We start from the raw sequence: 23113 nt of genomic DNA on the forward strand, positions 1-23113 counted from the left end.
TGGTTTCCGGCCGTTGGGGAAAGTCATGTACACAACTAATTCAACATATCCACGTATAGTTTTTCCATATTACTTATCATGCACAAAATCCGCTCCCAGCTCTTCGACTATTATTAAATATACAGGGTGGGGCATTAGTGTGACAAAGTCCAATTACTCGTTTGTCTTAAGAGATACGAAAAAAAGTTATTTAGGTAAAAGCTGGGGCACACATAGTACCATAATTTAAAAATATTTTTAAATATACAGGGTCGTCTGTATTGACAGGGTGACACAAACTTATGTTTTTTTTAATAGAACACCCTGTATATTTTTACATTTTTGGATTCTCCTCGATGTTTCATTTCTTAAAATATATGGTTTTGTAATATTATACGACGTAGTTTAAAAGTTAATTACGTTTTTTTGTTAATTTCGTAGCAAAATCTACACCCTGTAGAATTTTAGTGATTTGACATCAAATTTTTATTTTATGTTCAAACGATTTTCAATATAGTCTACTATTGTTAAACATTAACAGTACAGCGAAATGTGTAATTTTAGTATACAGGGTGGGTCGAAACTCGGAATGAGTATTTTTTGAGTTTTCTTAAATGGAACACCCTGTATTTAAGTATTGTAATGAAATGATATTTTATGGTACTATTTTATTTCTTAAGCATTCCCTATACCTAAGTGCTTTAATTTGTAAGTTATTCGTGATTCTTTAAGCCAAATATTAATTGCAAGAAAAATTAAGTGAAATATTATTAGGTGGCTGTGAAAAAATTTAATAAAAATAATTTTTGGAAAAGAAAATACATCATAATCTAGTCTGATCCTTAATTTATTACTATTGCATAAAATATCCAAATAAATTCTTAATTAAAGTTGTTGGTGCGCAAAATATTAATAAAAACATACAATATTCTACCTAGTCGGCTATGACACTAAATTTCCTTAAAAATTTGACATTATACTATTTTTATAGATCCAGTTGCTTTGTTACCATTACTAATATGTATTTTTCTTATGAGAAACTGAATAATAAGATTTTGGTGCTAGTGGAATATAACAAAAATGTGCTACTAGCAATAAGAATTTTTCATCAGAAATTCCCTGATAGACGACAACTAAGAAGAGAAACGTTTAAAAATATACTAGAACGGTTTCAACGGACTGATCACTTAGATTATGATAAATCTGCTCGAATAAAAACCATTGTAAGTGAAGAAAATAGCAATTAAATGTAATCCTTAGTGTCACTGAGGATCTGCATATTAGTACAATCGTTCTTACAATCTAAGTATCTAGTCTGTTGAAACCGTTTTAGTATACTTTCAAAAGTTTCTCCTTTTGGTTGTCGTCTATCAGGAAATTGCTGATGATAAATTTTTATTGCAAGTAGCTCATTTTTGTTATATTCTCCTAGCACAAAGCCACTTTAATCCGTTCCTCATTAGAAAAATTAATATTAGTAATGGTATCAAATCAACTGGAACTATATAAATAGTATAATGTCAAATGTTTAAGCAAATTTTGTGACATAGCCAACTAGGCAGAATTGTGTATGTTTGATTCATATTTTAAGCACCAACAACCTTAACTACAAATGTATTTGGATATCTCATCCAATATTAATAAATTAAGGATCCGGCTAGATTATTATGGATTTTTTTTTTGGAAAATTACTTTTGATTTGATATTTTCACGGCTACTTAATGGAATTTTACGTAATTTTTGTTGCAATTAATGTTTTCTTAAAGAATAACGAATAACTTACAAATTAAAGCACTTAGGTATAGGGAATGCTTAAGAAATAAAAAAGTACCATAAAATATAATTTCATTACAATGCTAAAATACAGGGTGTTCCATTTAAGAAAACTCAGAAAATACTCATTCCGAGTTTCGACCCACCCTGTATACTAAAATTAAACATTTCGCTATACTATTAATGGTTAACAGTAGTAGACTATACTAAAAATCGTTTAAATGTAAATAGAAAATTTAATGTCAAATCACTACAATTCTACAGGGTGTAGATTTTGCTACGAAATTAACAAAAAAACGTAATTAACTTTTAAACTACCTCGTATAATATTACAAAACCATATATTTTAAGAAAGTAAACTTCGAGAATAATTCAACAATGTAAAAATATACAGGGTGTTCCATTTAAAAAAACATAAGTTTGTGTCACCCTGTCAATACGGACGCCCCTGTATATTTGAAGATATTTTTAAAATATGGTACTATGTGTGCCCCAACTTTTACCTAAATAACTTTTTTTCGTATCTCTTACAACAAACGAGTAATTGGACTTTGTCACACTAATGCCCCACCCTGTATATAAGTAATAAGGTAACGATGTTTTAATATTTAAATATAATTTTAGGAGAGTGGAAGTTTCTTACAGTAGCACAGGAACATACAAGGATATAGAAGGATACCGTTATGAGCCAAAATCAGATACGTTCTATTCGAAATTAGCAAACGTTGAGGAAGATTGCTTTTGTACAGGGAGAACTCTCAATCCCAACGGTGTACGTGACTGCTATCTGAATGGAGTTATAGATGTATACGACTGTTTTGGTAAGTAACTTACATGGAGTTTTGAATACCAATATTGCTATAATACACATGATAGCACAGGCATTTCTTGTATTTACTTTTATCCTTAAATATTTAACTTAATAAATGTAAAAAATATAGAGATATAAAGATATATTCCATCTTCTGTATAATAGGTCCACCTAGATACCATAAAAGCTATTGAAAACATCTACCAAAACAACAAAATGTAAAAGTCAGAATAGATGGCCAAATTACAGAACCTATACATAGGCAGCGGAATAAAAGACAAGGAGACTCATTGAGTCATATGCTCTTCAATGGATGAAGCCATCAAAGGCGTCAACAAAGGAAGAGGATACGCAATGGGAAACAAAGAAGTAAAAATTGTTACGCAGACGACGCAATATTGATAGACCAAGATGAAGATAGTCTGCAAAGATTAGTCCACAGATTTAACATAAGAGCAAAAGACTATGGAATTGATGGTACCAGAATTGAACAAGTAATGGAAATAAAATACCTTGGAATTACGTTGTCCAGCTACAGAGACCTGGACAAAGAAAGTGAGAAATCAAGTAGAAAAAGCCAATAGACTGGCAGGATGCTTTAATAACACTATATGGCTATACTGACATATTAACACTGAGATAAAGTCTAGAGATTATAAAGCCAGTATATATGATCAATAATGATATGTATCATAACGTTGTTCTGAAGCTATTTTCTTGTGGAATTTTTTCAATTAACTATTTTTAATGGGAAATAAGCCACAATTTTATTATTTTGACAACAGCATCAGATTTGGACGAAACGTTAATAAAATCATTTTTTTAGTAAAATTGTGGCTTATTTTCGATTAAAAATAGTTGATATGTATCACAAAGAAGATCCGATACAGCCATAATACAAAAACTACTGGAAACGGCAGAGATGAGAGTACCTACTGAGAAGAATTACAGGGAATACGGCGAGAGCTCAAGAGAGGAGTGACATTAGAAGACAATGTAATTTATAGTGAATAAACTAATGGACAATAAATATAAAAAGAATGGAATAACCACATAACCAGAATGGAGGATACACGTGTGGTCAAAATAGCAAGAGAGAAATCACCAATCGGTAAAATCTTTATATTATTTCCATTTATAGATCACCTGCTTCTTCCGCGGAACTATTTTTTCAGAACCTGCTAAATTTGTTAGATGACCTGCCCCATAAAAGTAGAAAAATTTTATGCGGGACTTTAACATTGATTATGCTGCTGCTTGTGCTACACAAATATCCTTGGTCAACATATTTGAATCGTATGGTCTAACAATGCACGTTGATTCTCCTACAAGGATTACAAAAACTTCATCTACCATAATTGATTATACAGTCTCAGATTTCTCACCCCTTGATGTCCACTCTACAATTATTAATGCAGGACTATCTGATCATGAAGCAGTTTATACGAAGTTTAATATCTCCAGCAAACCCTCCTCGAAAACCCGACGTTTAGGCAGGATTTTTCCATCCGGAACTTTCGTAAATTCCAAAATTTATGCTTAACCACTTAGTGGCGCTTTCCTGCCATGGACGTGGATAATAATTTCAGTGAATTCTTAGATAAGCTTATCTGCATCTTCAATAAAGCATTTCCTTTAATTGCAATTAAGCCAAAACATCACAAACCCTGGACTACTAAAGGTATCCGAATATCTTCCAAGAATATGCTTTCTCTTCTCTATATCAAGAAATTTACTACCAACGTCTCTATTACTGAATATATCACCAAGTACAGTGCAACCTATCTTAAACTTATAAAATCAGCTAAAAAAGTCTACTACCAGAACCGTCTGGGAAGCTCCAAAAGTGTTGCAAAAGAAACTTGGTCCATAATTAACGATCTTCGAAATAAAACCCACACTGCTCAAACATTTTCCCTTCCAGACCCTGAAAATCTAAATGAATACTTTGTTAATGTGATTAAAAATATTACATCAACTATTTTGCCACAACAAGATCCCATTTCCTATCTCCCTAATTCAAGAAAGGTCTCGAATTCATTCTTTATAAAACCAGTCGATAAATTTGAAATGATCCAAACAATCAATAGTATAAAAAGCAAATCTTCCTGTAGTACTGATGGTCTATCGATAAAAATTTTTTTTTATCTTCCAGAAAATGTGTTAGAAGTCCTCATCTCACTAATTAATGATTCTTTTGAGAAAGGTAAATTTCCAGAGTGCCTGAAGACAGCCATCATTATTCCTCTTCATAAGGGTGGTGAAATATCTAATACCTGCAATTATAGACCTATTGCACTACTATCAGTACTCTCCAAAATCATTGAGAGACTCATAAAAGCCCGACTTATGTCCTTTCTAGTTGAAAACAACATTTTATCACAAAATCAGTTCGGCTTTTTAACTAATAAATACACCACTGATGCCATGTTTTCTGTACTACATGAGGTTTATCAAGCACTGAACAATAATCTTCACACTGCCACCGTTTTTTGTGACTACGCCAAAGCTTTTGATTGTGTAAATCACAACATTTTGATAAAAAAACTAAATTTCTACGGAATTCGAGGAATTTCTTTAGATTGGTTCCAATCTTACTTGGATGATAGGAAACAACTGGTTAGAGCAAATGATACAGACTTTAGTCTCAAAAACATTGTATGTGGTGTACCTCAAGGTTCAGTATTGGGTCCTCTACTTTTCCTTATCTTTATTAATAACACCACTAATTTAAAAATCGATGGAAAAATCTTTCTTTTTGCTGATGATACCAGTATCACTTGGAGCAACTCAAATATTGCAACTCTTCATGCTACTATAACTTCTGATCTACTTCCAATAAAAACCTGGTCTGACTCAAATTTACTCTCGTTTAACGTAGATAAAACAGTAGCATTGTCTTATAAAGGAGCTCTTCAACCCTTACCTCTAAATAACAGCCAGATCAGTACCGTTGATTCTGTAAAATTTCTTGGTATTTTTTTAGACAGCAAGCTTAAATGGTCCCTCCATATCGATTTGTTACGGAAGAAACTCTCTTCAGCTTGCTATGCTATAGTCTGTTCGCTAAACTCAGACTCAACTTTCTAGATATTTTAGTCGGTAATTTTGCCAATTTTAGTAAACTTGGCAAAAAATAATTACTAAATAGTTAATAATCACTAAATAGTTAGTAATTTTGCCAATTTTTGCAAAATTGGCAAAAAACAAAAAAATTATCGACTAAAATATCTGGCCAGTTGCGTCTGAGTTTAGCGAACCGACTATACATATAAGATCTGTTTCGAATGAACTCAATTTAGCATCTTCCAAAATAAAATATTTTTCTTTGTTCGAGTCACATCTTCGTTATGGTCTTCCTTTTTTGGGGCTCTGGTACAGCTGCCCAATTTGATGTTATTTTCAAATTACAAAAAAGAGCAATAAGATATCTGTTTGGCATCAGAAGAACAACACATTGCAGAAGTTATTTCAAAGATCACAGAATTTTAACCCTTCCATCCTTGTATATTTTAGAAACTGTTTGCTTAATTCGTAAACATCTACATGTCTTTCCACCAAGACCTAATCATGACTACTTCACGAGAAATTCTACGTTTGACGTCTATTTGCCGACCCCGTCCAAAGAAATCGATATTATATTCCGCAAAAAAAATGTACAACCATCTCCCCCTACAACTAAAATCGGCACCATCTTTCCACAAATTCCGTAAACTGAAAAAAGCCTACCTGTCTGAAAGACCACATTATTCAGTAGAAGATTTTTTTAGTCAATAACTAAGAAATTACAGTACCCTTTGCACAAGTAGTATTTTTATTATTTTTTTATCTATATTTGGGTGTCATATGCAGCAGCTTAACTTTTTAACTTTTAAACCTTTTTTATTAATTATTAGGTACACTATGCATTTGCAATTTATTTAAATTTTTGCAATTGATTATTTCTGTTTTAACTTCATTATTATTATTATTATTTAAATATATTGACGATTTATGTAATTTTAGTAAATTGGATTGTTACTGTTTTGTTTTTTTTACTATTTATAAGCTTTGTCGATAAAATTGTAAAATTTTTCATGGCAATAAAGCATATTTCTATTCTATTCTATTCTAAAAGAAACATCGGCCTACCGCGCAAAAGATGGAGTGACAACCTCCCATAGACATCCCAGCTAGCAAGATAACGTTACCTTAACGTTTAATTTAGGTTTTTTTGTATTGTTACGTAACATCTATCAAAAAATGACGTTACTGATACAAAATTTTAATACTTATATAATACGTATGAATTTATTCGTTTCTGAAACGTGGCTTTTTGGTAGGTATAATACGTATGAATTTATTCGTCCCTAAAACGTGGCTTTTTGGTAAGTAAGGCTACGTAAGGCAATCTCGTTTAAGACTGCAGCGCCATCGCGTATTTATTTCGAACCTTTCAAATAGATATTAATACATAACCTTACATTTGCGTGCTTAAAATGTGTTTGTTTTAATTGAGTTATGGCAAAAAAATCAAATTATTATTGTTGTGTGCCTCAATGTGATTCTTGTATAAAGCGTAATAGTAACCCAAGTAGCAATTTTTCGACGCATTGGTTGTCAGTACAAACAAATGCACTGTATATAACGTTGCCCGAGAGCATTTTAAGTTGTTTCGGCCAACGTCCCCTATCCCGACTGACATTGCGATGTTACAACTTTAAGTAATACCTTTAGTTACACGGGCAACTAATTTATTACCATTGTGACAACTACATACAGTGGAACCCCGATAAGTCGGCCCCCGATAACCCGGAAGTCCGGCTAACCCGGACCGACTTTTATCAGACAAACATTTCATCAATAAAAATGTATGTAATATAATATTTGAGAGATAATGGGTATTTGTGTAATTTGAACTTGAACTACATATACCATAGTAAAAATGACTCATGGCACACGACGTTCATTGTCAAGTTATCGAAAACAACAAGCACCTGTAGTATTTATTTCAAACTGTCTTAGCATTGTTTAAAAAGACTATTAAAAAATTATTTTTTTAAACAATGGTCTTAGTCTTCACTGTTATTAAATAACATAACATCGGATTGAGAGGGTATTGTGTGTAGTACAGTTGTATTGTTCGCTTTCGTTCTGTAATCGTTCGTAAATCTATTCATATTTTGTGTTTGCGTGTTTTTTTGTCTACGTAATGGCAAAAAACATAAAAATGTTGTAGTGACAATGGAAAAGAAACTAATTCTTGATAAAGGCGTAGTTTAGATGTGTACTGTGCATATATATTTCATGTTATTTCAATTATAACGGAGTTTATCTGTAAGTATACCGTGTTTTATTAATTTTTACCATTTTCTCTGGCTAACCCGGATTTTCGATAACCCGGATCGGCCGCGGTCCCGATTAATCCGAGTTAACGAGGTTCCACTGTATCACAGTTCAGTTTTTTCAACAATCGCAACGACTTAAAAACGTTATAATGCTAAACTAATTTACGCCCTGGCCGACTCTGAAGTTGTCTGTCACGACCCTAGGTGTTGTTCTAGGTGTGTGACACCTTTGCGGCAACTTCAGAAGGAGAAAAAGAATTTATAGCCTTATTTTTTTCTTATTATTATATGTTTTATTTTGCTGGAAATTTTCGATTTATTTAACAACCTGTTTGTTTGTTTTTTTAATAGCTGGTTTCCATTCCATTGTCCACTGTTTTATCAGTAGATTTGATAACCTTAATCTTTCAATCTTTGTATCAGCTTTGCTAGACGGGGTTGCCTGCTAGACGGGGTTGCCTGCTAGAGGGGGTTGCCAGGTCAGTTTTTACTCTTTCAGTAGTTTTGCTTTCACAAAATCAGTAGATTCTTTTTAGGCCATGTAAATACAGTATACTTATACAGTAATCTGCATATCCGTCTTAACTGTCCCAAGAGGAATTCCAAAAAATTGGAAACCTAACTATTCCCAAACAACAACTGGTAATTACCATTTTTTAGCTAAAATCTACTAAATCAAAAACTAAAATATACTTAAGGATTTTTGGGATATATTTGGGATTTTTGATAATAAAAACAACAGCTAACTTAAGGGGATAGGCGCAAAATGTCGCCCGTTAAAATGTTCAATGTATTTTAAATGTTTTCATTTTTTGCGAATCGTGAGAAAACTAATAAGTATTTTGAAAAATTTAAACGCAGAAAGAAAGATTACGTTATTACCGAGGACCGAAAGTCCCTGAAAACTTCTATAATGTTTATTTTAATAAGTTACAGGGGTGAAAAAAAGACAAAAGGTAGTGTCATTTTAATTCCAAATATCTCATTCAAAAGAAACGTTTTGGTTTTTCTAAATAATGCAGTCTTTCATTCTGCGTTTAAATTTTTCAAAAATACTTATTATAGTTTCCTCATGATTCGAAAAAAATGAATAGGTACATTTAACAACTAGAATATTTTGTCATCCACTAATTTTAACAGCTGCATGTCTGGATCAAATTCTTCAAACAATTGTTTCGCATTTAACATTAGAAACACGTGAACACAACATTTTGTGTTTTGCAAAGTTACATATGTTTAGATATTTTAGTTTTCCATCGTTAGCTTCTAATAGGCTCACCGAATGCCAGAACTCTTCAATAACACCTGAAATACTGCTTGCACTGTTACTTGAAATCTGCAAGTTTGTTACACAAGAATCCAGTTTCCAGTTTCATTTCTCTGTAATATTCATCATCTACGTCCTGAATCTTATTTTCGGTAATGACCTAATTATTCTGAATCTTATTTTCGGTCTTATTTTCGGATTGGGAAATTGTAACCAAATGTGTGAAAATTAATTTAGAAATGGGGTAAATACTATTAAAAAGCAAATTTTATTTTAGTCATAACAAAATGTTGAAATATAACAAAAATCTACTAAACAATATTACCTACTAGAATATTTTAAAAAATATCAAAAATCTACCAAAAAAGTAGAAATCTCCAAAATGTGGCAACGCTGTTAAGGAGAATGCTACACTTTTGACACTGGTCACATGACCTCTCTGTCACCCAATAAGAGGGTGCGTTCTAAAATGGTTGGGATAGTCAGCGCGGCCGGGCTTGGTTGGCGATTGGACTTCTAAGTTGTCTTATCGGTCTAGGGTTGGTAATAAGGTATTTTTTTAGTAATAAGGTAATATTGTTTAATTCACCATTTTGGTTTTACTTGAGATTTTTGGGATGTAAAGAAAATGAAAATACAGAATATAAAAAATGATACCTTTTTCTGATACCTTTAAAAGCACCATCAATACATTAAATTTATACAGAACATCTTTAACATAAATTTTAACTTTTATATTAAAATTTGATTTTTTTAAATTTGCATATTTTTTTGTCAAAAATGTCGTAAAAAAGTAGCGCGTGTGTTTTTTAAAGGTGAAATATCCATATTTGACGGTAATCTGAGATGCGTTTATAAATTTTCAGATCAGGTAATTTTGTTTAAGTCCTTTATGTATTTATATAAATTTAAATACCTAATACGATGTCAAAATAGTTACCATTTTGGTTTTCGCATTCACCATACAGGTGTTAAAAATATAGGTAAAAAAACATAACTAGTCTGACTCCTTGAGCAACCATTGCACGCGCAGGTTCTTTTTATAGTCGCTTCAGTTGTCTTATGCAACGCTTACGAAACGATGTTGCTTCATAGGAGGTTGCCTAGGCAACGTCAAGACAACTCAAAAATCGTCCACCAAATTAGTGCAGAATAGGGTCGTCTTCTAGGCAATAACAACGTTGTAACAAAACGTTGCCACGCGGTAGACAACGTTGTCGCGTCGACAAATTGCTACTTGGGAATTTATCGTTTCATTATTTCCCTAAAAAGAATAAACAAGATAGAATTATATTCAATGGCAGTTTAGTTGAAAAACGAAATGTATGGAAATAGGTATCTTCTAAACATGGGATAAGAGCCTAGTCCTTGTATGCAGTTTACACTTTAAGAATGAAGATTACTTTAAGGGTATGTTTATGTATTATATAAAGTAGCTATTAATAATTTTGTATCTTCCTCTCATATAAAAGTCAAATATATAATAAATGTTTATTTCAAATATTTAATAAATGTGTCATCAGCATCATGTATGTGGTTTTATTCACACAATAATTTTAAGTCCTTTTTATATATTATTTATACCGAAAATTCAGCTAGAAAGTGACGTTTTTGTGACGTTGAAAAGCTTATGTAGAAATAACGTTAAACTGTTACGTATCATCGCTGTGACTTTTATACGTATATTTTAGGTAAAATTTGACGTAACTTTTGACGAAACTTCTCCCAAAATGTTGACGTTTGTTTGACGTCATATATACGAACACTGTTAGCTGGGATATCAATCCGCCAAAGAACAAGAAGAATTCCTTAATAAAGAGGAAGAAGAAGAATATTTGATTTTGATAAATGTTTGATAAATATATGGGCTTGATATACATCATAAACTGGAGAATTCTCTTGTCCGCCTAATAATCTCTCTCTTCAGTCCTGACCTCCCCTCGGAGGGAGTATAGTGGTCATCGTAATGTCGTGAATTGTCTGTCTTCAAAGATCTGTCTCTGGTCATTTCTTTCAATATTTCTGTAATTTGGTCGATCCGTGTTGTTGGAAATCTTCCTCGTGATCTTTGGCCTTCTATACCTTTCCTTGGATAATAAGTTTTCTGAGTTTTCTGAGTCTCTTCTCGTAACATGTCCAAAGTACTTTAATTGTTGGAGATGGACTTCGATGGAGAGATGTTTGCTTAGTGACCTTGTGTTTGTGATCAATGATCCCAGGCCTAAGTATGGGCTCACAATCTTAAACTATCTGACAGATCGCTTTTCATTAGTAAAACTTCAAAATGCTCGCTCAGAACTATTTAAAATAAAATCCGGTGTCCCACAAGGTAGTGTACTCGATCCCTTACTATACCTATTATTTACTGCTGACCTACCTACAACTAGATTTACAACAGTGGCAACATTCGCAGATGACACAGGTATTATCGCATCTCACACAGACCCCCAAAGAGCTTCGCATAACTTACAAGCCCACTTAAAAAAAATAGAAAAATCGTTAAAAAATGAAAACTGAAAGCTTCTTCTTCTTCTTCTTCTTCTTCTTCCTTTTTATAAGCAATTCTGCTTATTCATTGGCGGATTGATACCTCTATGGAAGGTTGTCACTCCATCTTTTGCGCGGTCGGCCGATACTTCTTCTGCCAATTGGTGATGTATCTCGTGATATTTTGACCACACGTGTCTCTCACACTCTGGTTATGTGGTTGTTACATTATTTTTTCTATTTAGTGTGCATTCGTTTATACACTGTACGTATGATTGTTTTCTAATATCTTCGCTCCTCTTTCGATCTCTCAGTGTATTTCCTGTAATTCTTCCCGGTACTCTCATCTCTGCCGTTTCCAGTAGTCTTTGTGTTGTGGCTGTATCGGGTCTTGTTTCTGATGCATATTATGTCGTTATTGGTCTTACACTGGCTTTATAATTTCTTGATTTTATCTCAGTGTTAATATGTCGGTTTCGCCATATAGCGTTATTAAGGCATCCTGCCAATCTATTTGCTTTTTATACTTGATTTCTCACTTCTTTATCTAGCTCTCCGTAACTTGACAATGTAATTCCAAGGTATCTTACTTCTATTACTTGTTCAATACTGATACCATCAATTTCTATTTTGCATCTGATTGGTTCTTTACTGATTACTATTGTTTTGGTATTCTGAGATGAAATTGTCATATTGAATTATTTTGCTCTTAATGTTAAATCTGTGGACTAATCTTTGCAGACTATCTTCATCTTGGGCTATCAATATTACGTCGTCTGCATAGCAGAGTATTCTTACTTCTTTGTTTCCCATTCTATAACCTAAAAAAAAAAACTGAAAGCTAATGAAACAAAATCGACCCACATGACATTTTCCATGCGAAGAGAGAGCTGCCCACCAGTATAAATAAACAACAAACAATTAGTACAAGTAGATACAACCAAATACCTGAGCATACATCTAGATAAAAGGCCAACATGGAGAAAATACATCTTCACCAAAAGAAAGCAACTTGGACTCAAACTTCAAAAAATGTATTGGATTCTGGGCAGACATTCAAGACTGTCAATTGAAAATAAATTACGGCCGGTTTCACAAAGTAAAGTTAACTTGTGGATAAGAGATAACCAGAGGTTCCCCCATTATAATATATTGGGGTGACCTCTGGTTATCTCTTAACTTGACTTTGTGAAACCGGCCGTTAGTGGTATACAAAGCCATACTTAAACCCACATGGACCTTTGGCATACAGTCATGGGGCTCAGCCAGCAATTCTAACTTGAAAATCATACAACGTTTTCAAAATAAGGCATTAAGAACCATAGTACACGCTCCATGGTACGTCCCCAACGCAATAATAGGCAGAGACCTGAAAGTTCCTAGCATCAAAGAAGAAATCAGCAAATACAGTGAAAAGTATGAAGAAAGACTTAGTGCGCATCCAAATGATTTCTCGAGTGAATTATTAAACAAGGAGGATGAAGTTCGCAGACTGAAGCGTTATAAACCAACTGACTTACAAAATAGGTTTTAGATAAATTAGAACTATTTTAAGTATTACTTTATTTTAGGTACTAGTAGTACTATCTATACATTTGTTGATAATTTAGAAAGGAAAGTTTTCATTGGAATTCTTACCTACATGTCATAGCCTAAGAAAGTCATAACTTTAACTGATTTTTCCTAACGGAACAGATTGTTAAATAAATTGGAGTAATAAAAAAAAACAATCTCAAACCGGTCAATCGAGGTTATGTGTGGATGGTTGTTGTTGTTATGTAGTCTATCCGCTAGCATGATCTTTGTCTTTGATATGTTTAACTGTAGACCAAATATTTGACTTTCGTTTTCAGTCATAAAATACATACAATCATATTAAAGCCGGTAGCAAGTAGGAACTCCTTTAGGATAGTCCTATGGTATAGATAATGCTGTCAGCAGATTCCAGATGTTTCCTAACCCGGTAATCTAGTAGGTACCTGCGAAGGTTTCTTTGTCCTGGATCACGGATGAAGTCTACAACGGCCTCCATCGAGGAGAAAAATTATTGTGGTATTCCTTCTCCTCCTAAGTGCCTTCTCTATTGAGGTTGGCGATCAATATGGCAAATTTCTCTCTGTTCTGGGCTTGATGGATTAAGTCATTCCCTGTTGTGTGGGTCCAATCTCTGATGTTTCGGAGCCAGGATTTTTTCTTTCTTCCTATACCCCTTTTACCTTCGATTTGCCTTCGATTTTGCCTTCTATATTACCTGAAGCTGCTCAAATTCCCTATGGCGCATTATGTGTCCTAGGTATGACGTCTTTCTAATTTTGATTGTATTGACCAGATCAGGACGTGTGTTCATTATTGCCAGTACTTCTTCATTTGTAGCTTTGCTGGTCCAGCTTATTCTTAGCATTCGGCGGTACATCCACATTTCGAATGAATTCAGTTTGTTGACGTCATACTGTTTTAATGTCCAGGTCTCACAGCCATATAGTAATAGAGACCACACATACACTTTAGTGTTCTCAATCTTATTGTGACTGATAGCTTGGGGTTACAGAGCATTTTACGCATGTTCATGAAGCCAGATCTGGATATTTCAATGCGTCTTCTAATTTCTTTTTAGTGGTCTAGCTGACTGTTTAGCTCTCTGCCCAGGTATATGAAGTTTTTGGAACTCTGAAGTGTGATACCATTGATTTGTATGTTGGGTGTAATTTGTTCATGGGGGTTCTTGTGGAATACAATGATTTTGGTTTTGGAAAGATTAATAGCCAAGCCCAGTCTGTGACTTTCTTCTGATAGTATGTTCATCAATATTATTTGTTGGTCTTCTGTTTCCGCTAATATTAAGGTGTCATGGGCATATCTTACATTGTTAATGATAATTCCATTGACTCTGGCCCCTTCAGGGCGATCTTTAAGAGAAGCTCTGATGATATGTTCGGCATAGACGATTGTGGTATTAGTATTGTGAAATATTATTTTGGTTTACTCCATTAAATAGAGTAGATAATAAGGAAAAGTGGGGTTGTATAAGACCATCATCTAAAACACATCAGTGTCTTATTGTAAATATATTTGTTTTAGGTGCTCCTCTGCTATTATCCTTTCCCCATTTCCTCCACGCTGATGAGTCATACATTAATGGAGTACAAGGAGTGACTTCGCCAGATCCCGAAAAACATGGCATCTATTTATTGATTGAGCCAGTAAGTATTTTAAATATATTTAATATATACTATACTACACAACACTTCTTTTTTATCACCTTCTTTTGGTTCAGTCCTTAACAGCGGTCTCCCCTTGTGTTTTCCATATTCGCTTTTCTTGAGCTATCTGGTGCCAGCTCCCTTCTACCTTTTCTTGAATGCCGTCATTCATTTTTTTAAGCTCTTTCTATGCCTCGTTTATGTGCTCTTAGTCGCCATTGTTCTATTTTTTTGCCGACTTCTCTTCTTTTTCTCTTACCACATGTCGTTCCCATTTCCATTTAGATTTTGCCATAGCTTCGATAACATCTTATACTTTGGTTCTTCTTATTAGATCTTCGTTTCTCATATGATCTCTCCATTTATCATAAGTCTGTCAATAGCTCTTTAAGTTGTTTTAAGTCTATTGATAGAACGGATAGTCACCATAAGAGGACGAAGATACTTAGTAGAGTGATTGAAGGATAATTGTTATAGATGTTTTGGTCGCCTTTTTTATAAATTGATATTATCATCTCCATCTTCCAGTCATTTGGAACTATTTATTAATTCCAGGAATAATAATTGTAAGCATACTTTCTCCCATTTATATCCCATGACCTGAAACATATCACCAGTGATTTTATCATGCTCTGTCGAAAAAAATAGTTATTAACAAATAACAAATATTCTTCTTTTAACTATAACCAAATCACATACTAATTTTATTGCAGAATACTGGCACTCCCTTACAAGGAAGGAAGAGGGTCCAACTTAACGTGGTGTTAAGAAATATCGAATACATCCAGTTTACTCAAAAATTAAAGCCTACAGTGTTGCCTGTGATATGGATTGAAGAGGTGAGTTTAAGTAAAGTTATTACAATGGCGAAAATACAGGGGTGGGCATAAGTCGGAGTCCTTATCCATACAAATATCCCCACAAAATATCCCGGACAAAAAATCCCCAAGCAATATTTGCTGCCGAATAGTTCTCTAAAAGTTTTCCCGAAATTTTACCAAATTTCGAATTCCAATTCCATGCTTAAAACTTCAAATTTTACGTGACAAAAGAGTGTGAGTTTTTTCAAAAATCCTGGAAGATTATGGAAAATGAGCTAAGGCCCCGTTCTCATGACAGTCGCTTATCGCACGTTTTGATAACGCGCGATTACACTATGTACAGACATTTTACTCGAGACCGTTCACATGTCAACGAGCGTTTTAATATAGACGAGGGCATTTAGCACAAAATAAATAAATTTTTAAATACAGCACATAGAGACTTGCAGTTTTTTGCATTATGTTCAGGATGAATTCAGGAAAAAGTCTACTATTCAAAAATGGGTGGAAATGTATTATTGCACTGTGAAGTGCATAAAATGCATCCAAAATTGCATAAATATAAAAATAAAGTCAAAATCAGTATACTAAGAAACAAAATTTATTATTTGGGGTTTTTGGGGTCACTAAATGCGATTACACAATCATAACTGACCCCCGGATCACCTGGTGCCCAAGGTCAGTGCAAGAGACGTCACCTTCTGGAGTTTCGATGGTTTTCGGCATTAAATCGATGCAAACGGATTACTTACGGGTTTTAGGGGTCACTAAGTACTAATATGCCATCAGAATTGACCTACGGAGTACCTGGTGCCCAGCGTCGCTACTAAGGCAAGTCATCTTCTGAAGTTTCGAGGTATTTCGGCACTAAATTGATGCAACTGGACTATTCGGGGGGTTTTTGAGGTGGTTAAACACTAATATGCCATCAGAACAGACCTCTGGATCACCTGGTGCCCAAGGTCACTGCAAGGGACGTCATCTTCTGGACTTTCGAGGACTTTCGGTATTAAATTGGTGCAAATGGATTACTCGGGGGTTTTTGAGGTCGCCAAACACGAATATGCCATCAGAATTGAATTACGGAGTACCTGGTGCCCAGGATCGCTACTAAGGCACGTAATCTTCTGGAGTTTCGAGCGTTTTCGGCATTAAATTGATGTAAACGGACTACTCACGGGTTTTTTGGGGTCGGTAAACACGAATATGATATCAGAACTGAACTCCGGAGTATCTGGTGTCCAGGGTCGCTACTAGAACACGTCATATTCTGGAGTTTCGAGGGATTTCGGTATTAAATTTATGCAAACGTATTACTTACGGGTTTTTGGGGTCGCTAAACATGAATATGTCATCATATTTGAACTTCGGAATACCTGGTACCCAGGGTCGCTACTAGGGCACGTCATCTTCTAGGGTTTCGAGGGTCTTCGGCATTTAATTGATGCAAATGGATTACTGGAGGGTTTTTGAGGTCGCTACACACGAATATGCCATCACAAATAACCCCTGTGCACCTGGTGCCCAGGGGACGTCATCTTCTGAAGTTTTAAGGAATTTCGGCATTAAACTATTAAAAATAAATTATTCGGCATTACATAGATTCAAACGGATTACACATGTGTTTTTGGGGTTGCTGAAGACAAATACGCCGTCATTACAAACACCGGAGCACGTGGTGCCTAAGATATATGATCTTATGGAGTTTAGAAAAATTTTGGTACTAAATTGATGTAAACGAATTGCTCATGAGTTTTTGGGTTCACGGAATACGAACTCTACTATGTTTATATATTTAATTTTTTACATGAGTTTTATTATGCGTTGACATTATTAGTGATTACAGTAATCACTAGATACTCCAGAATTCCTCATGTAAGCCATATTCGTGTTCAACAACCCCAAAACCAAAAAGAAATTGATTTTATTGATTTTTCATCAATTTAGTACCGAAAACTCTCGAAACTCCAAAAGATAACGTGTTTTAGCACTTATGCACCAGGTGCTTCAATGTCTGTTCTGATGGCGTTTTCGTGTTCAGGTAACTAAGAAACCCATGAGTAATCCGTTTTCATCATTTTAATACCGAAAACACCCAAAACTCCAGAAGATGACCTGCCTTAATCACCAGATGCTGCGTGGGTTTGGTCTGATGGCATATTCATATTCAGCAACCCCAAAACTCAAGAGTAATCCGTTTACACTAATTTAGTACCGAAAACTATCGAAACTACCGAAGATAAGGAGCCTTATAGGCACCAGGTGCTCCGGTGTCTGTTATGATGGCGTATTTATGTTCAAAAACCCATGAGTAATCCATTTGTATAAATTAAGTACCGAAATCCCTCAAAACTCCAGAAGATGACGTGCCCTAGCTACCAGGTGCTCTGGTGTCTGTTCTGTTGACGCAATCGTATTCAACAACGCCAAAATCCGATTAATAAGTAATCCTTTTGCATCAATTGAATGCCAAAAACCCTCTGAACTACAGAAGATGACCTGCATTAGGCACCAGCTGCTCCGAGGGTGAGATCTGATAGCGTATTCGCGTTCGGCAACCCCAAAAACCTATGAGTAATCCGCTTGCATCAATTTAGTACCGAAGACTCTCGAAGCTCCAGAAGATGACGGCCCTAGCAATAACCTTGGGCACCAAGTTCTCGGGGATTCGGTTCTGATGGCATATTCGTATTTAACAACCTCAAGAACCCCTCAGTAATCCATTTGCATCAATTTAATGTCAAAATTTCTCGAAACTCCAGAAAATAATGTTCTTTGTAGTGACCCTGGGCACCAGGTGCTCCGTGGGTCTATTCTAATGGCATATTGGTGTTTAGCGACCTCAAAAACTCCCCAAGTAATCCATTTGCATTCATTTTATGCCAAAAACCCTCCAAACTCCAGAAGATGACGTGCCCTAGTAGCGATTCTGGTCATCAGATACTCCGGAGTTTAATTCTGGAATCATATTCGTGTTTAGTAACCCCAAAACACGTCAGTAATCCGTTTGGATCAATTTAAAACCGAAAGCCCTCGAAACTCCAGAATATGACGTCCCTTGCAGTGACCTTAGGCACCGGGTGATCGAGACGTCTGTTCTGATGGCATATTCGTGTTTAACGACTTAAAAACCCCCCGACTAATCCATTTTTATCAATATAATTTAATCTCTCAAACTCCAAAAGAGGACGCCCCTTGCAGTGAGCTTGGGCTCCAGGTGCACAGGGAGTTCGGTGTTGATGGCATATTCGTGTTTAGCGACCTCAAAAACCGGTAAATAATATCCGTTTGCATCAATTTGATAGCGAAAGCCCTCGAAACTCCAGAAGATGACGTCCCTTACAGTGGCTTTGGGCACCAGGTGACCCTAAGGTCCATCCTGATGGCATCTTTGTGTTTAACCACCTCAAAACCCCCGAGTAGTCCAGTTACAACAATTTTGTGCCGAAATCCCTCGAAACTCCAGAAGATGACGTGCCTTAGCTGCGACCCTGGACACCAGGTACTCCGGAGGTCAATTCTTATATCATATTCGTATTTAGAGACCCCTAAAACCCCCGAGTAATCCGTTTGCATCGATTTAATGCCGAAAACCATCGAAACTCCGGAAGATGACGTCTCTTGCCGTGACCTTGGGCACCAGGTGATCCGGGGATCAGTTCTGATGGCGTAATCGTATTCAGTGACCCCCAAAACCGCCCAAATAATAAATTTTGTTCCTTAGTATACTGATTTTGACTTTATTTTTATATTTGTGCAATTTGGGATGCATTTTATGCACTTTCCAGTGCAATTATGCATTTCCACCCATTTTTGAATAGTAGTCTTTTTTCCTGACGTCATCCTGAACATAATACAAAAAACTGCAAGTCTCTAGGTGCTGTATTTAAAAATTTATTTATACGGGTGTTTTTAGTGCTAAATGCCCTGCTCTAATAACCTAAAACGCGCGTTAGCATGTGAACGGTCTTCACTAAAATATAAATATGTAGTTTTAATCGCGCGTTATCAAAACACGCGTTAAGCGCCTGTCAAGAGAACGGGGCTTTAGCTCATTCTCATTTTGTCACGTAAAATTTGAAGTTTTCGGCATGGAATTGGAATTCGAAATTTGGTAAATTTTCGGGAAAACTTTTAGAGAACTATTCGGCAGCAAATATTTGTTGGGGATTTTTTGTCCGGGATATTTTGTGGGGATATTTTGTCCAAACAAATTTGTGGGGATTATTTGTCCGGGATCTTCTGTGGGGATATTTTGTCCGGGGATTATTTGTCCGGGGATTATTTGTCCGGGGATTTCTTGTCCGGGGATTTTTGTCCAGGGATAATTTGTGGGGATTTTTTGTCCGGGATTATTTGTCCGGGAATTATTTGTCCTAGCTTCCATAAGTCAGCTGGCGTCCTCGGAAATGGCGAATCAGTGGGAGTCTCCCACGCGTTCAGCATGCGCTACCTACCAACATGGCTGACTGGGCATAAGTCAGCATGCTAGTCGACTTCGAAACAAATGAATACCGGTATTTTAGTGAGTTTAGCCGTTGCGTTTTGTAGTCTAGGTGCCAAATAGAGGTCACCGTGTCCTTTTCAATTATGATTGACAAACTCAACGGTTTCTTATGGATTTTTGGCCGCTAATTACGAATTTTGAGGGTAGATTTCGATCTGAGTGGTCAAAAAATTGTTATAAACAATTTAATTGTTTATAAGGCTCTGGTTCATAAACTAAAAAAAAAATAGAAAAAAATATTATAAATAAAATTTGTTCCTTAATAAAAAACGAAGAAAAAAAACGTTTACTAAACTTAAATCCAATAATTAAAACTCAAGATATAGTAAAATGAGTGCACAATGAAACTGCAAATTGCGAAATAAGTATTTTTCGATGCCTTATCGATCCTCACTCGGCTTCTACGCATGCAAATGAGCTTAGAAGGTCTCATTTTAAAGCGTAATTAATAGGCTTCCAAAGCTTATTAAATTACTTTATATTCATTTGTTTTAAAGGTATACCCCTTTGAAGTTATAATTTCTTTACAAAAATTGTACATTAATTTGTTTATAAGTCTTTTTCTATAAACATTTATACCTTAATTAACAATAATGACGATTAACAATCAAAGCGTAAAGGTTCACGCGCTAACTTCTCGATGCAAATTATAATTTCTATGTATATTATATACGTTATCTTCATTTTTCATTTTTAAAGATCCTAATAAAATTTTATCATATAATTCTTATAATTAAATCATCATACTGTACCTAGTATCACCTTTCATTCTATTTACTTTGTCTTCTATTTTTTGTATTAAGTGAGAAAAAAAAATTAAAAACTAATATTTGAAATATAACTAAAAAGTAAGTTAATATTATTTATTAATACTATTTTCAAAAACATTTTCTTTCATGTATCTGCATCGAGATATAGGCATTCTAATGACATTCTCTACAGGGAATTTCTGCTTTTTTACATCTGCATAAGTTCTTAGAGACATTTTTACAATACATGTTGGTACTAAATCTGATCTTGAAGGCATTAAAATTAAAATTTTTGGGGCTTCAGAGTTTCGTTATCTATATGATATCCATATACAAGTGAATCAAGTTCTTTTGCAGTATCTTCGAGGCACGTTAATTGTGTGTACGCCACATAAAATGCTCGTTTTATATGCAATTGGATTTAGAAAAGTATAAATATTGCTCAAATTTAATAAAAACCTTATAAACAAATTAATGTACAAATTTTTTAAGAAAATTATAACTTCAAACGAGTATAACTTTAAAACAAATGAAGATAAAGTAAATTGACAAACTTTGTTTAGAAGTTTATTACATAAGCTTTAAAATGAGACCTTGAGAAGCTCATTTGCGTCCGCAGAAGCCGAGTTACGATCGATAAAGAGTCAAAAAATACTTACTTGACTGTGAGCCGATATTGCGCCATTAAAATATCGATATCTTGGCCAAAAATAAACTTACGAACATTTTCATAAGCTCAAATCGTTCCTTTTGAGTTCTTCTATCATGATGGTTAATTAAAGTATACGTGCATGTTTATAGCTGAAATAGCCTGTCAACTATGCTTGTTTTAACACAAAATTTCTATATTTCAGTGTGCTGACTTGACAGACGATCTTATAAACATTCTAAACAACCAATTTTTCAAAGTTGTGAAAATAGCAAATGGTGTTAAATACGGACTAATAGCAGTGTCTTCTTTATCGGTGTTGGTCGTGGCTGGTATTCTTATAAGAAAACAGGTGATATCACGTAGAAAATAAGTTAAATAGCTTGTAAATAAATATTTGTACAGTAAAACATTTGTTTTTTATTTCTTTGCAAATCTGAATCTACAGTCTCTTGTAACCGGATGAATAATTTTTTTATCATATTTTATATATAGACAATTACGACTTGCATGGGTTGTCTATCAAAATATGATCATAGTTATCTTTAATTTGGGGTAGGGTAATACCCCCTTTTAATAAAAAAAAAATGTTGATTAACTTTGTTTAGTTAACGTTGTTTGTTAGTCCGCGATTCAAAAATATATTCCTGTGTGCATCTCTCAACGCTTTGACAGACAAAAACAAATTGAAAATATAAGTTAACAAAACCTTAAACACGTTTTTCTCAAAACTGCTTTTTTGCAAAGGTAGTGGACATTGTAACTCAAGAACTACTTGACCGATCCAATTGAAATTTTGTAAATATTTTCTATAGACATTTCGTGAGGCAACGCTGTTGAGATATTTTTTTGTTTTATGCTTATTTTTTGTTTAACAATAATAAATATGTTGATTTTCGCCCCTTTTGCAAAAAAATTCGTTGTTTTGACTTCTGAGTGATACCAAAAAGACAAAAATCGTTAAAACTAATAAAATCTTTTTGAATTTTTTGTTTCCCATGATCCAATGACAAGTGCTAATGTCCACCACAAAATCTATTTTTTGAGGTGTCTGTAAAAATTAGGAACGGCTAGCTGTTTTTTCAATGGTTTTCCTTGAATTACTTTTGAATATTCTTTGTTTTCGTTTTCTTATTAGAAAACGCGTATTTGATTTATACCTCGTCCTCGTACAATTAGTATGTCATGTTTCATTTATGACTCACCCTTCACAATTTCTTAATGAACTAAATTAGTAAAAAAATTAAGTACCTACTTCAAATACAAAAGATAAATATATAGTCCAAGTAATGAAGCTTAAAATACGACAAAACCTCGCAATTTTTACAGAATGGATCGATTTGCTTGGAAATTTGAGAATAAGTAGTGGATAGTCCAAAGATCAAAATCTATATCATGCCGAAAGGCGCTTTTACCATGGGGGTGGTTACCACCCCATCTCGGGGGTGGAAAATTTTTATTATATTTTAATCGCAAAAGTTGATAAAAACGTTTATTTTAAGCAAACAACTTTTTATACACTTTTTTGATAAAATTGATAGTT

General features: G+C 34.4%; 1 protein-coding gene across 1 annotated transcript in view; it reads left to right on the plus strand.

Annotated features, from left to right (window-relative positions):
• Positions 1-21980, plus strand: part of LOC114329376 (sensory neuron membrane protein 2) — a 164856-nt gene extending 142876 nt beyond the window's left edge. Inside the window, exons 7-10 of the mRNA XM_028278453.2 lie at positions 2377-2573; positions 14723-14844; positions 15558-15683; positions 21776-21980. Coding sequence (XP_028134254.2) covers positions 2377-2573; positions 14723-14844; positions 15558-15683; positions 21776-21943 — 613 coding nt within the window. The 3' untranslated portion in view covers positions 21944-21980. The remainder of the gene's footprint in view (positions 1-2376; positions 2574-14722; positions 14845-15557; positions 15684-21775) is intronic.
• Positions 21981-23113: the final 1133 nt, after the last annotated feature.

This window comes from Diabrotica virgifera, chromosome 9, assembly GCF_917563875.1.
Source record: "Diabrotica virgifera virgifera chromosome 9, PGI_DIABVI_V3a".
Taxonomy (NCBI): domain Eukaryota; kingdom Metazoa; phylum Arthropoda; class Insecta; order Coleoptera; family Chrysomelidae; genus Diabrotica; species Diabrotica virgifera.